This window comes from Pan paniscus, chromosome 11, assembly GCF_029289425.2.
Source record: "Pan paniscus chromosome 11, NHGRI_mPanPan1-v2.0_pri, whole genome shotgun sequence".
NCBI classification, from domain to species: domain Eukaryota; kingdom Metazoa; phylum Chordata; class Mammalia; order Primates; family Hominidae; genus Pan; species Pan paniscus.
The window spans coordinates 88717311-88732526 of record NC_073260.2 but is presented as its reverse complement, the minus strand read 5'-3'; the positions used below and the strand labels follow the sequence as shown (position 1 = coordinate 88732526).

General features: G+C 49.7%; 1 protein-coding gene and 1 pseudogene across 1 annotated transcript; both read right to left on the bottom strand.

Annotated features, from left to right (window-relative positions):
- Nucleotides 1–2771: 2771 nt before the first annotated feature.
- LOC100980843 (olfactory receptor 13C7-like) lies at nt 2772–12643 on the bottom strand (annotated as a pseudogene).
- A 278-nt stretch (nt 12644–12921) lies between these two features.
- Nucleotides 12922–14950, bottom strand: LOC100981170 (olfactory receptor 13J1). Its single transcript, XM_055117111.2, has 2 exons — nt 14698–14950; nt 12922–14248 (listed from the first exon to the last, which is right to left on the bottom strand). The coding sequence occupies exons 1-2, from the start codon at nt 14948–14950 to the stop codon at nt 13242–13244; spliced, it is 1260 nt and encodes a 419-aa protein (XP_054973086.1). The 3' UTR covers nt 12922–13241.
- Between the last annotated feature and the right edge of the window lie 266 nt (nt 14951–15216).

Genomic DNA, 15216 nt, shown 5'->3' with positions numbered 1-15216 from the left:
CACTTGTATAGTGCCTAGTCTGGTATGTGATGTGGTCCAATATATGTTAGCTTAAGGTCACCACGTGTTTGGACATGGAGAGGGAACAGCAAGGGGGAATGCAGAGGCAGGAAAGACTGATATTTACTCCGGGCACTGAATAGTTCAGTGTGCCTGGGCCAGTGCATGTGCGCATGCTTTTGTGTGTGGAGTGGGGTGGTGGAGGTAAGCAGCCAATGATATGATTAGATAGATAAGTGGAGGTTGGGTCTTTATTCTATGGGAAATGAGGAGCCATTGGAGAGATTAAGCAGGAGAGGAACATCAGATTGGGGTTTTGATGGCTGGGGCAGAGGATGGACGTTGGGAGACCTTGGAGGACAAAGTGCAGTGACCACAGCTATTGGAACATTTGAAAGAGAAATGGTGAAGCCTTCTTAAAGCAATGTCGGTGGAAAGGAGGGGACCAATTTAAGAGCTGTTAGGAGTGAACTCTTTAGGACTTGGTGACTGATTGGGTGTGTGGGGTGGTGAGGTATGAGAGAGCCTAGGATGATGGTGATATTCTGATTTGGGGATGGTGGTGCCATTCCCTGAGATGGTGACACCACTTTGGGTGGGGGGAAATGAGCTCCACTTTGGACAGTTTGAGGTGCATGTGGGATTCCCGGAGGGAAGGGGGCCAGCAATATGACAGTGCTGGACGTAGCCGCTGAACCAGGCCTGTCTCCAGGCTCCCAAAATGGGAATCCTTGGTTGTCTCCTGACTTGTCTTAGTGGGGGAGATCCCAAGATTCAAACAGCCCTTCCTTGCCTTGAATACAGGGCTGTGGCTGGCAGATATTGCTGTACCCTTGCATGTATCTGTACATACGACTGGACTGAGACCCCTGAGCACTTGCAGCTGCCTGGGGCATGTTCAGCAGCACAGGGCTCCATCCCCACAGGGTGATGTTCTGAAGGCTTCTGAGTGACAGTTCAGTCCCGCAAACCTTCCATAGGGAACATGCTGTGGGAGCTACAGAGATGAGCCAGACCCGACTGAATCCTGCCCTGAAGGAGCTCACACAGTGGTGAAGTGTCATGAATGCAAGTTAGATGGGACAAGTGTGAAGTGGAAGATCCTGACAAAGTGCTGTAGGATGTAAAGAGAGCAATCTCAAAGTGCAATGGGAAAGGATGCATGAGAGAGATGGTGTCTAACCTAGCTTTGAAAACTAGTCCCAGCTATTATCAGAGAACAGCACAATACATACAAGGGTGCAAAGACATGGGGGTGCGGCAGTGCAGATAATGTAGCGAGGGGACAGCCATGTGAAGGGCATAGTGGAAAATCAGGCTGAAGAAGCAGGTGGGGGCAGATTCTGGAGGGCCTTGAGGACTCAACTGAAGAATTTGGACTTAATGGTAATGGGAGCTGTCAAAAGTCCTTGATCAGAAGAGTGATGAATCAATCCAGGTTTGACCAAAGTAACAGAACCACTATGAGTGATAAAAAGATTAGACCTTTACAGTCATGGGAGCAGTTGGAGAAATCTGTGCAAAACTGTTACTTCTGCATTTGGTGTTGAGCCTGAAGCTGTTACAGCTCAGCTGGGCCAGCAGTTAGGAAAGAAGGCTGAGTGTGAAGTGAGGGGCAGTAAGGGCACACTAGAATCCAGAAGGACAAACTGGAGCCTATGCCTGGCTCTTATGCCTTCAATCTCAGTGACTGGTGACCTGCAGGAGAAGCTGTCACCTTTGCCATGGAGCTTGCACTTGGCCCAGCACTCAGCACAGTGGAAGGAGGTGACCTGGTGGGGACTGGACAGGCTGTGCTAATGGGGAGCCAGCAGATGAGCAACATGTGAGTGCCCTCACTGTGTCTGGTGCTGTTCCATTTTTTTTCTTTTTTTTTTTTTTTTTTTTTTTGAGACGGAGTCTCACTCTGTTGCCCAGGCTGGAGTGCAGTGGCGCCATCTCAGCTCACTGCAGCCTCCACCTCCCAAGTTCAAGCGATCCTCCCTAGTAGCTGGGATTACAGGTGCACCACCACACCTGGCTAATTTTTTGTGTTTTTAGTAGAGGCAGGGTTTCATCACATTTCCCGGGCTGGTCTCGAACTGCTGGCCTCAGGTGATCCTCCCACCTCGGTCTCCCAAAGTGCTGGGATTACAGGTATGAGCCACCACACCTGGCCCACTTTTGCCTTCCAAATCACATGCAAACTTCTCTGTGACCAACCCTAACCCACACCCTCTAACCTAGTTTGGTTGACTCAGTTTAAAGCTACCACACGTGAGCTAACCAGAGCTTTCTTGGGACGATTAACTTGGCAGCAGCCCGTGAAGGATAGATGGTCAGGATAAAGAAAGCCAAACCTCCAATAGCTCTTGGGTTGACACTGTCAGCTGGTGTGGTAGTCATTAGGCCATTCACAAATCTCTCTGTCCCTCTCGTTTGCCATCCAGACACACGATAGTGTGCTTTTCCCCCTTAACAATAGGTGTGGTCCTGTGCCTTCCTGTTGCCATTGTGTTGGCCACTGAAATGTAGGTGGAGGCAACACAGCCACTTCTGAGTAGAAGCTTTAAGAGTCAGTGTAGGCTTTGTTACTTTCCCTTTTCTTTTTGTCATGGTGACCAGCAATGTTCCCAATGGTAGCTGTTTTGTCATCCTGAGTCCCAGAGGGTTGAAGACCATGATGTCGAGCAGAAGCCCCACCAGCCTCTGGTGGACCTGCATCAGGAGCAAGAAACAAACCTTAATGGCTTTAAGCCTCTGAAGGTTTGAGGTCATGACCACAGCACAACCTAGCCTATGCCGGCTGACAGGGGCAGAGGGCAGCAGTAGCAGTGGGATGCTTTCCTGGAGAGCAAACCTCCTCTCAGCAGAGTTAGGATGGCAGCTTTCACCTCTGCATTCCTCAGGCTGTAAATGATGGGGTTCAGCGAGGGCGTCACAACCCCGTAGAACAATGCGACAGTCTTATCCACGTTGGGGTCCTTGGCCTTGGGTTTGAAGTACATGAAGGAGATTGTCCCATAAAAAACCACCACCACTGTGAGGTGGGCTGAGCAGGTGGAGAAGGCTTTGCACTGGCCTGCAGCAGAGGGTACCCTAAGGATGGCAGACAGGATGAAAAGGTAAGACAGGTAGATGAGCAAGAGGGGGGCCAGTGTCAGGACGGCTGTGGCCACCATTAATGCCAGCGCATTGAGGGAGATGTCCCCACAGGCCAGTTTTAGCACTGCCAAGATCTCATAGAAGTAGTTGATGACGTGGCCACAGAAGGGGAGGTGCCAGACAAGGATGGACTGTAGCAGTGAGTTGGCAAAGCCTGTCCCCCAGCTCAGCGCTGCCATCTGCATGCAGTTCTGCCCACTTATGAGCTCTGGGTACCTAAGCGGCTGGCAGATAGCCACATAACGGTCATATGCTATCACAGCCAGCAGCAGGCACTCCGTTGATCCCAGCGCCAGGGTCAGGTACATCTGCAGGGCACAGCCAGGGAAGGAGATGGTCCTCTGGGCTTCCAGGAAATTGTCTAGCATGAGAGGCACAAAGGAGGAGGTGCCGCAGATGTCCATGAGGGAGAGGTTGCTGAGAAGTACATGGGGTTGTGCAGGCGAGGGTGCAGCACGTTCAGCCCTATGAGGAGGGCATTCCCCAACACATTCACGGAGTAGATGCCCAGGCAGAACACAAACAGGACCACCTCCAGGTTACAGTGCTCGTGTAGCCCCATCAGGACGTATTCCGTCACAGCTGTCTGGTTTGCCCCCTTCATCTCATTCTCTCTCCTTTTCCATCTGGACTACCCAGCTTTTTGAAAAAAGCTCCAACTGGCCTGGGAGCCCAGTGACCTGATGTCTGAGCTGCAGCAGGTCAGCCTCCCTCTCTGGAATTTAGTTTCACCATCTGTATAATGAGGGAGTTGGACTTCAGATCTGCAATCTGGCCTTCTCAGCGCTGCAGTTCTGTGGACGTCACTGAGGGGAGGATGGGGCACATTCTAGTCCCCTAGGCTCCTCTCTGCTCTCCCCAGGATGGGGTCATAGGAGACAGCAGAGAAAGATTCATGTTTAAAATGATCGTTTGGAATCCAAAGTGTTTTTGGTCATTAACAGGAAGCATCTTTTCTACATTACGGCTTCATGTGACCAAATTATGGCCATAGTATTTCAGATTTATTCATCCACTAAGTATTTATTAAGTACCTATTCTGTGCTAGGTATCAGGTGCTGGGGCTATAGCAGTAAGGAAAGTAAGTGGACAAAAGGATTCCACACCTGTCACGGGCGCTGCCCCACTCCCTGAGTCAGGTGAGATGAGCTCCGGAAGGCAGGTGGGTAATGGGTGATGCTCACCTAGTGTTCCTTGGGCCATGAAGATCAAATATTTCAGCCCCATAGGATGTGTAAGCTTGATTTCTGGTCATCTCTCCTTAAGGAATCATGGACCATTCATTATTTTGTTTAAAAGGACACATAAGAGCATACATGTCTCAATAGAGTTACTGGTCACAGGACTGAACTGTGGTCATGAAAGCCAAGCAACTTACTTTCTGGCCTCCATATTGCTTTGTAGGAGAAATGATACTGACAATGATGTCGCATGAGGAGGGAAGCCAGGCACGAATCTGGTGGAGGTGCGGTCAGTTGTGACCAGCTTTGCAAAGGGAGCAGTGGGCGAGGCTGTGGTCTCTCCCAGGTGATCTCCATCACCATGCAGAGCTGCTCTCACTTCTCCTCGGGAAAGGCCAGCGTCAGGTATTCCTAGGAGGAAGCCCAGGTGTGCCCAGAGAACAGTAGTCTTGTTAGAACTGGAAAAATGTCTTATGGCCAGGTGGCCCCTGGTCTGAAGGAAAAATAGGAGCTGAGTGTGAACTTTTATCACTCAGAAGATATAATCCACCTCTCCCCTCCTGCCCTTTGCTCCTGGGTTGGTTGTGAGGACAGTACTTTGTGACAGCAATGGAGCCCTGTCTGTCCTTCCGGGCTAGATTTCTTCTTTCTCTTATTCCTCCTGTTTTGTTGTATCCACGATTTGTCCAGTTGCAGGGCTCACCCTTTCCTGAAGAAACCATCTCTTTTCCCAGCTCCGCACCTTTGTCTGAGATGGAGGCGTGTCCTCCCGCCCATCCCCAGCGGGGGGTGTTCTGCCCATTCTCCAGAGCCCAGCACTGCTCCATCTCTTTTCCTCCCTCTCCTTCCCCTTGCTGTTACCTGCTGCCTTCTTGTGCTCCCACTGCCCTTGGCCATCCCTCTGTGTCATTGTGCGCTGTGGTGCACCTGTCTTCTCCGCTACACCTTAAGAGCAGGACTCTGCCTCCTTCCTACCAGCACCTCATGCAGCAAGTGCTGCCAATGGCAGGCACCCAGCAGATAGCGAATGCACGACTCCAAAACCCAGCTTTGCCTCCTGGCTGTAGTTCAGACTAGCTGTGTGACACTGACCAAGACACTTGACCTCTCTCAGACTCAGCTTCCTCCTTGAAGACTGGGATGCTATGTAGCTCAGAGGAAACATACACCTGAAGGTGCTGCCCCGGGGGGTGCAATGACCTGTTACTGAGGCTGGATGGAGGATGGCATCCATCATCAGCTACAGGTGCCTGCTCTATCTACAGGTGCCTGCTCCATCTATACTAGCCACCTCCTGGACAAGGGCTCCAGTGTCCTCCATGACACCAGCTTTCTCCAGAGCCTGTGCAGGATTTCCTTCCTCTACCCTGAATCAGGGTGATTCTTAAAGGACAGTTTCAGGAACATATAGGGGCACTTGGGTAATCTTGGTCAGTAACTGACCTTTAACTATCATCCATGTGAACATCTACAGTTAGGGATTTTCTTGGTGAGGTTTGGCAAAAAGTAAAGAATTCCCCAAGTGTGAAGCCTCATTCATTCACTTATTCAACAAATAGTTATTGAGCACCTACTATGTGTTAGGCCCTGGGCCAGGTGCTGGGAATACAGCAGAGACAGACCTGGCTCCTGCCGTCATGGAGTTTGCAGTCATTCATTCACTCACTTGGTGACTTTGGACACCTCCCCCTCCTCTCTCCAGGCTTTAGATCTCTGAGATTCTCTCTGAGTCTGGGATGTAAAGACAAAGTAAAACCTGAAATCTGGAAAGCAGAACTATAAGAGCTTTGTTTCTGATGGGGGTGTTGCTGCAGACAGAACTATGTCCATCTCAAATTCTGACACTGGACACAGGCGTGGGGGTTTCAAGCAGGCCAAGGGTGGGAAACCACCTGACTGCATTTTTCTTCATCACTCACACCTCTAACAGTAAGACCAAGTGGGCCTGGCAGAGGCATTTGAGGGCTTTTGTGTGTGCAGGCTCTGGCCCGTCCTCCTGCCTTGCCTCCACCGCATCCCTCATGCATACCTGCTGCAGCCTCACCAGACCACTCCCTGTCTTTTGGACAAAGCCTGTGTGCTCCAGTCCCATCCCTCTTCTTGGGCAGTTTCTTCAGGCTGGAGTGCCTTTCTTTTCTACTCATCCTTCAAGGCTCAGTTCACACACCACTGTCTCGTGCAGCCTTCTCTCAGATGGCTTCATAAAACTGACCACCCGGACAACAAGATGGTCACACAGCTATTAGTGGAGGTTCAGTTCATTCTGCCTTCATTATAGTTCCTTTTTCTTGTATATCTCTCTCTGACTAGACTATGAGCTATTGCAGTGAAAGGGCTGTGTCCTTCATCACTGTCACCCTCCAGTGACCCGCAGCCAGGAGGTGTCAGTGATTGCCATTTGAGTTGAACTGTTTATTGACATCCAGTGTTGTTCTGCCAAAAATCCTGATCCTAGGCATGGTGGTTTGCACCTGTGGTCACAGCTACTCAGAAGGCTGAGGTGGGAGGAGTACTTGAGCCCAGGAGTTCGAGGTTACAGTGAACTATGATTGTGCCACTGCACTCCGGCCTGGGCAACAGAGTGAGGCCCTTTCTCTAAAAAAGCAAACGAAGAACGCTGAACCCAAGGTCTTGCCTCAAAATCAATTCCCCCTTCCCCCTCCAACACATACACCGCAACAGAATGATACAGCTATTGTGATTGCTAGGAGAAGGGCTTTGGGCGGTGCCAGTCTCCTGTTTGCAGTAACACCTGCTCTTTCTGAAGAGCTACATCAGTAACATGGTGGGTTTTCCTCACAACTTAAAAGTCTGATCGTAACACATTCATGGAAACTAGAACCAGCACACGAAACCATTGGCTTGTGGCCCTAAAGAAATAACTCTGTGTCCAGAAAATGCCATGTTACCAGGTTGCCTACAGCTTTGCCTGTAACATGGGCACAGGCTGGGACATCACATAGAAGCTGGTTCCCATGGTGGCTGGATTGGGATGGGCTAAGTTATGTTGCAGTAACGTACAACCTCATCATTTTAGTGGCTAGCATGACGAAGTTTTATTTCTCATGCTACATGTCTACTGTGGCTTTCCCGGTGGCTCAGGGTTCTCAGAGCCCCTGGCAGATGGAGGCTCCACCCTGTGGGACGTCACCAGTTGTTATGGCTGGGGAAGGACACACTGGAGGCTCTTGCTGCTCTGAGCCACAGGAGACATTTTTCATATCTGCACACAGCCCACTGGCCCTGCGGCATCCTACCACCTGCCCAGAAGGAGGAGAACCAGAATTACTGCTGAGCAGCTCCTCTGCATGTGGGTGCAATGGCGTCTTATGACTCTCAGAAAGCTACTCTAGTGGCCATCTACCAGTGTCACGCAGTGTCACGCTCGGTCATGGCCTGGAAGATCAGAGTCACAGAAGGATAGGACCTGGAGTGTCTCTGAAAATAGCTGCCTGGTTTCACTCCCCGGTTTTACGCCTCTTGAGAAGCAGAGTGATGCCTAGAATGAGCCCTGGACTGGGAGGGCACATCCCAGGTTTGAATCGGGGCCTTTGTTCCTTTTCTGCTGTATGACTTTGGTCAGATTTCTCCTTCTGAGAAGTGGAGCCAATTAAGCGATCTCCGGTATGCTGTAATCTCTGAAACATTTCCTCATATGTTTCTAGCAACTTCCAACCTGAGGTCTGATAGACCCAGGGTTACTTTGCAAGCTAACTGACATATCAGTCTCATTGTCTGGTAAATCTAATTTTAACCACTTAATACTTATTTTAGGCTTCACAAATTATTTTAAAAGAAAAGATAGGGGCATAACAAGAAGAAAGCTTCAGTTACAATTTCCCCAAAATGCCTGGATCTGGGATTCCTGCTTCACCGCTTCCTGGCTGTGTGGCAGAGAAGATGAGGATGGCCCTGGAGTCAGACGGGACTAGGGTCCAAGCCCCAGCTCTTCCACTTGTTAACAGTGTTCTCAGCCTCAGCTTCCTTACCTATACCATGGAGACGGCAGTATTTCCTTGTGGGCTTGTTTTAAGGATCCAGTGACAGGAAGCATGCGAAGCTCTTAGAACAGAGCCTGGCACTGGTAAATAGTCAGTGAGCAGTAGATGATATTATTACCATCCTGTCCCTATCCCTGTCCCCCAGCAAATATTTTGGCTTTTAAATGTTTTAAATGATTTCTTGAGAATAAGCAATGGGTCAGATGAAATCTCCTTACCTCTCACCTACTGGCCATGGCCTAAATGTCTGTAGGGAGCTGGAGCCAGGTGAGGGGAGCTGTGGTTTGGGAAGTGCCGAGTTCATTACGAGCAAGTGCACGGTGCTGGGATGGGCTAGGTTCCCCCCACCTCGCCCTGCCACTGCCTCCCAGGACCTGCCTCTTGCTCCCCTGCCACATAGACAGTCTGCTTGCCCCCTGCTTTCAGGGACCTCATGGTCCCTGCCCAATTTAAAGTTCAAACTCTGCAACTGCACAAAGTTGCAGGCTTGGCAGCTGTGGGACCTGGGCTTCAGAGACTCCAGGTTCCTCGGCCTGCCCCAGGAGGGCCCTGCTGAGGTGAAGTGGGCATAGGAGAGAGAGTGGACAGAGAATCTGAAGACTGGGTCACGTTGCAGTTCTGCCCCTTGGATGCCATAGGCTCCAGGCCCATAAGCCCGGCTTCACTAGGCCTGGGTGTCTGGGTTGTGAAATGGGGTGTCTCCTTCCAGGATTGCCGTAAGGACCTGGATTCATCAAAGCTTAAAGTAAATTGCTTTGTAAGGTGGGAGACACCGAGTACAGGCGAGGGACTTTATTAGGTCAGGGATTTAATCAGGCATCTGTTTTTACAGATTTCTTTATTCCTGTTGCCTCCCCTCCCCTTCCTGTCCTTCCACAATAAAGAATAACAACTTGACACAGCTTAGAGACTAAAAATCATCCATAAAGCAGCAGAAGTTGCAAAGTTTCCTATGATGCTATAATTTGTCTTCTGGAATTTTTTTATCAAGAACATAGGTCGAAGTAAAAAATGGAAAAGTTGCTACTGTTTATTTTCTATCTGCTCATAGCATATTGTCCTCTTGCTGCCCCATGGATACCCTGAACTCAGCAGGTCGAAGACAAACTCACCATCTCCCCACTTCCCCCATCTACTGTGCTCATCCTCCCCATGCAGTGTCTCAGTCTACCCCAAATAAACCAGAAACTCAGGACCTGCCCACGGTCCTCACCTCTCCCTCCTCCACCTCTATAATCCCAAAATCTCTTCCAAATATTATTTTACATATATATACAGTTGACCCTTGAATAACATGGATTTGAACTACATGAGTTCACTTATACTTGTATTTTTCAAAAAATATATTGGGAATTTTTTTTTGAGATTTGCTACAATTTGAAAAAACTTGCAGATGAACCGCCACCCCTGAGACAGCAAGACTAGTCCCTCCTCTTCCTCCTCCTCCTACTCAACATGATGTTGACAATGATGAAGACTTTTATGATGATCCGTTTAATACATAGGAAATCTATGTCTCTTCCTTATGATTTTCTTAATAACATTCTCTTTTCTCTAGCTTTATTGTAAGAATACAGTATATAAAACATATAACATACAAATTATGTGTTAATCGACTTTATGTTATTGATAAGGCTTCCAGTCAACAGTTATACATGGATTTTTTTTTTACAGTGAGGAGAGTTGGCACCCCTCACCCCTGTGTTGTTCAGGGGTTAACTGTAATCCCAAATATTATATCTCTAGCTCCCAAATGTTATTTTGCATCTATATCTATCTCCCCAATATTTCTTGGGGCCACCCTCTCCTTTACTGCCCAGCCAGCTCAGGCCTCACTGAGGGCCTGGGTGACTACAGCAGCTTCCTCCCTTCCCTGCCCTCAGGAGGAAGCCTTTCTCATCTGTCGTCTACTGCGGGCAAGGTGGTCTTCCACATACCATTATTTTTTAAGTTCAAAGTCATGGTCATCATAGAAATATTGGATAATATTGAAAATAATAATTTAAAAAACAGTACTTATCTGTAACCCTGTCACCCAAAGGAAACAACTGTTAGTTAATATTTGGTCATCGTTTTCCAGTATTTCCTAGATACCGACTTATTCATAGATCTGTAAGAAAAATACTTAAAAAGTTAAAATTGAGATCATACTAAAATACAATGTTATGTGTTCTGCTTTTTTTTTTTTTTCTAGTTACATTACGAGTATTGCCCATTATCATATACCCTTCAAAAAATAAGATCCTGGCCAGGCATGGTGGCTCATGCCTGTAATCCCAGCACTTTGGGAGACCGAGTTGGGAGGATCGGTTGAGCCCAGGAGTTCAAGACCAGCCTGGGCAACATAGCGAGACCTCGTCTCTATTAAAAATAAATTAGCTGGACGTGGTGGCACATGCATGTAGTCCCAGCTCCTCAGACGACTGAGGTGGGAGAATTGCTTGGGCCCAGGAAGTTGAGGCTGCAGTGAGCCAAGATTGTACCACTACATTCCAGCCTGGGTAACAGAGTGAGACCCTGTCTTGAAAAAAAAAAAAACAGATTCTTAATGGCTGCATCACATACTATCATTGGACTCCACCGGGATTTGTTTAAATATTCTTCTATGGTTGAACATTAAGATTATTACAGTTTTTTTGTTACTACAAATAATGCTGTTATTAATATCCTTATGTCCAAATCTTTGTGCCCTTTATTATTTACTTAGACTGGATTCCTAGAAGTAGAGGTGTTGGGTCAAGGGGTCTGGAAGTTTTGAAGGCCCTTGATTCATATTTCCAACTTACTTTCTAGGAAGTTCATATTAAATTATCCCCATTTCCACCAGCAGTGTATGACACTGCCTACTTCACCGCATGGTACCTCACAGTGGACATTGTGTTAAACAAGAGAGAGAATGGTATCTAATCAGTGACCTTGCTAAAAGTCAATCTGATTGTAAACCCCCAGAGCCCACAGAATAAAACCCAAACTCCTGTGATGTATCCATGGCCCAGCAGAATGGCATGGCCACTGGCATGGCTACTGGCAGCTTTCTCTCAGGCGTGGTCAGAGAGGCTTGGGTATCTCTCACTCCTCCAGCCATGCTTCTCTGTGCCTCTGTTCTGGCCAGCAGAGGAAGCAGGGAGAAAGCCCTGGGAGGGGAATTCAGGCCTCATGCAGGGGCTGTGCTTACCTATAGCCGGGGGCAGGAAAGGTGGACTGCTGCTTGCAGGGCAAGCCCAGTGCTCCCATCGTACAGATGGTACCATGGAGGCCAGGGCAAGGCAGGGAATGGAAATGCTCCGTGAATCTAAGTCAGTGTCCACTGCCTGTGCACTGAGTTATCAGAAAGAAAAGCTGGAAGAGGCTGAGCACCAGGCAGGGGCAACTATGGCAGGGTCCCAGGGCATGAGGTGAGGATGGGTAAAACAAGCTTCCTCAAGCCAGGTGAGGCCTGGATCCCAGGAAAGGGGGCACTGGAAGCTGCTGCTGCTGCTGTTGCTGCTGGGCGGGGTGAGGTGGGAGGAATGGGGAGGCTTCAGGCTTTGGGCTGGATGATTGGTGTCCCAGGGCCTGACAGGTCTGGGAATCTTGGACTTTGGGCCTTGTGATGGTTAATACTGAGTGTCAACTTCATTGGATCGTGGGATACAAAGTATGAATCCTGGGTGTGTTCTGTGTGGGTGTTGCCAAAAGAGATTCACATTTGAGTCAGTGGGCTGGGGAAGGCAGATCCACCCTAATCTGGTGGGCATGATCTAATCAGTTTCCAGTGAATATAAAGCAGGCAGAAAAACGTGAAAAGGAGAGACGGGCCTAGCCTCCGAGCCTACATCTTTCTCCCATGCTGGATGTTTCTGTCCCTTGAACAATGGACTCCAAGTTCTTCAGTCTGGGGACTCGGACTGGTTCTCCTTGCTCCTCAGCTTGCGGACGGCCTATTGTGGAACCTTGTGATCGTGTAAGTTAATACTTAATAAACTCCTCTATCCTATTAGTTCTGTCCCTCTAAGAGAACCCTGACTAGTACAGGCCTCATTGCTGCCTCTACTGTCACCTACCAGGGAAGCTGGGCCATTATCGTCATCTGTGGACTCCGTCTCAGCTCTGCTCAGTTTTGGGAAGAACTCTAGGCTCCGCCATTGTCATCCCTACATTGACATGTTAATATCTCTATTTAAGAAACTTGTGCAGTGCCTAGAGTTGGGCAAGGCTGGACCTTGGGAGAGAGTAGAATCTGACACTCCCTGCTCTTGGAGTAATGCTGAAAACACAGAGGGGCACAGCAAGAGGAGCAAGGTGGGGTGGCTTCCTGGTGGAGGTGGCATTTGAGCTGGGCCTGAAGGGTCAGGCAGTCAGTCCTTTTACATATGGAGAAGTGTGCTGGGGATAGGGGAGGGGGTGCTGCCTCGTGGGGAGAAACAAGGAGAGCACAGAGCTGGGTGGTGCAGGGCATGTGGGGGCCACAACTGGCTGGTGTGTGTGGCTGTGAGGAGGGAGATGGGGTGGGAGGGGAGGAAGGCTGGGGAGCCAGTCAGGCAGGGCCAGCTTGTGAGGGCCTCAAATGCCCCACTGAAAAGCTTCCACTTTGTTCTGAGAACAGTGGGGAGCCACCTAGGGATTTCAGTGAGAAGAGTGATGCAATCACATGTGCATTTCAAAAAGATGCCCCATGAAGGAGAGATTGGAGGGAGGAACAGGACTGAAGTCTTGGGACCAGCCAGGAGGATGGTGTGAAGGCCAGGGTGATGCTGAGAGCAGAGGGTGATTTGGGGGCTGTTCTGTGGCAGGATCAGCGGGACTTGGTGCTGCCTTGCTGGGATGAAGATACCAGACCTGTAGCCCTAGCCCTGCCATGTCTTCACTGGCATTGGCATACGATGGCCTCAGCTACTAACCTGAGACCTGCGTCTGTACAGAGCCCCGCCCTCCCTCACCTCGAGGCCCGACTCCTGCCCCACACCTTCCTGGCGGCCTCCTTCACCTCCTTGTTCCTCAGGCTGTAGATGGTGGGGTTCAGCATGGTCATGACCATGGCATAGAGGACTGTGAAGATCTCATCAGAGATGTGGGCTTCCTTACTCTTGGGCTTCAAGTACATGAAGATGATGGTGCCGTAGAAAAGCAGCACTACAGCCAGGTGTGCCAAGCAGGTGGAGAAGGCTTTGCAGCACCTGGCGGCCGAGGGCACCCTCAGGATGGTGGCCAGGATGAGCAAGTAGGACAGGCAGATGAATGCCAGGGGTACAGGCAGCAGCAGGATGGAGCCCGCCAGCAGGAAGGCTTTGTTGACCGACATGTTGCCGCATGCCAGCTTCAGCACTGCCAGGATCTTGCAGGTGAAGTGACTGACCACGTGGTGGCCACAGAAGGGCAGCCTCATGGAGATGACCATCTCAGTCACCAACTTGAGGAGGCAGAGGACCCAGGCAGCTCCCATCAGCAGCACGCAGAGCCGGTGGCTCATGAGCACATGGTACCTGAGTGGCTGGCAGATGGCCAGGTAGTGGTCATAGGCCGTGATGGCCAGTAGCAGGCACTCTGTGGAGCCCGTGGACAGGCTCAGACACATCTGGATGGCACAGACAGCAAAGGAGATGGTCTTCCGGGATGACAGGAGGTGGACCAGCATCAGAGGCACAAAGGTGGGCGTGTAGCAGATGTCCAGGGTAGAGAGGTTGCCCAGGAAGAAGTACACGGGCGTGTGCAGGTGGATATCTAGCACGCTCACCGCCATGATGGCTGTGTTCCCCAGGAGGGTCACCAGGTACATGGCTGAGCACAGAGGGAAGAGCAGATGCTCCAGGGCTGGGTAGCCAGAAAATCCTTTCAGAAAGAACTCGGACACCTCTGTTCTGTTGAGCGGCTCCGTGCTGCAGAGTTCTGAAGAGATGGTCCACAGCTGGGATGGAAGGAGAGAGGGTACAGGGCGCGGGGAAGCTCACAGAGCCCTTTCTGGGACGAGGTGGACTGTCAGGATCTTTTCCAGCACTGCCACACTCACTGTCTGTGACGTCGGGCAATCCCTTTATCCTCTCTAGGCCTCAATTTATCCATGTGAAAAATGAGGATTGATTTAGATCAGCATTCCCTGAGAGAATGTTAATGAGAACATTAGTAAGCAATCTGAAAAATCAATTTGAGACAACATTGGATTAATAAAAAATAAAACTCTTTACTGCAGGACTTCTCAGAGCGTTTACTATGCTAATGTGATCTATGACTCCTGCAAAGCAATGTAGAACATCTGTACCCCAAACTTATTTGATCATGGATCCACTTTTACAGAAAACCCATTAACCTACTGCAGATAAGTGTTCTATGAGCATAGTCTGGGAAACAGTAGGCTAGATCAACAGTTCTCAAACTTTAACATGCACCAGAATCACCTGGAAAGTTTGTTAAAACAGATTGTTGGGCCCCAAACCCAGTTTCTGACTCGGTGGGTCTGGGCGATGCTTCTGCTGCTGATGTAGGTACCACACTTTGAGGAACTATTGGGCTAGGTGGTCTCTGAGCAGGTGGAGATTCTCCTGGCTTTAAGGAAGCCTCTGAGCCATCGCATTTGCTATTCCTTCTGTCTGGAATGTCCTCGGCCTGCAGTGGTCTGACCTGTCTCTTCAGGCCTACTCTAGTATCCATGAACAAAGCATACACCGTGCTGTGTGTTGGAGGGCTGCTGACCTTGAAGCCTATCGCTGGGCATGTTCCCCTGTCCCCTGCCCAGGGCCTGTTTCATTAGCTACCCTGTGTGGATTGGACCTTCACAATCTGCCTTCCTGTGGGTTTCCCAGCTAAAATCTGATGGAGCTTTTGGCCCAGCTCCAAACCCCTATGTTCTGTGGGCCAGAGCGAGGGCTGCTTTGACTTCATGAACTCCTAGGGTATTAGCATGGAACATGACCAGA

Coding starts and splice junctions, on each gene's coding strand:
- LOC100981170 (XM_055117111.2), bottom strand. CDS start 14,950: ATGGATACTAGAGTAGGCCTGAAGAGACAGGTCAGACCACTGCAGGCC. Junction 14,249..14,697: donor TGTTTTAACAAACTTTCCAG/GTGATTCTGGTG, acceptor GGGCTCTGTGAG/CTTCCCCGCGCCCTGTACCC.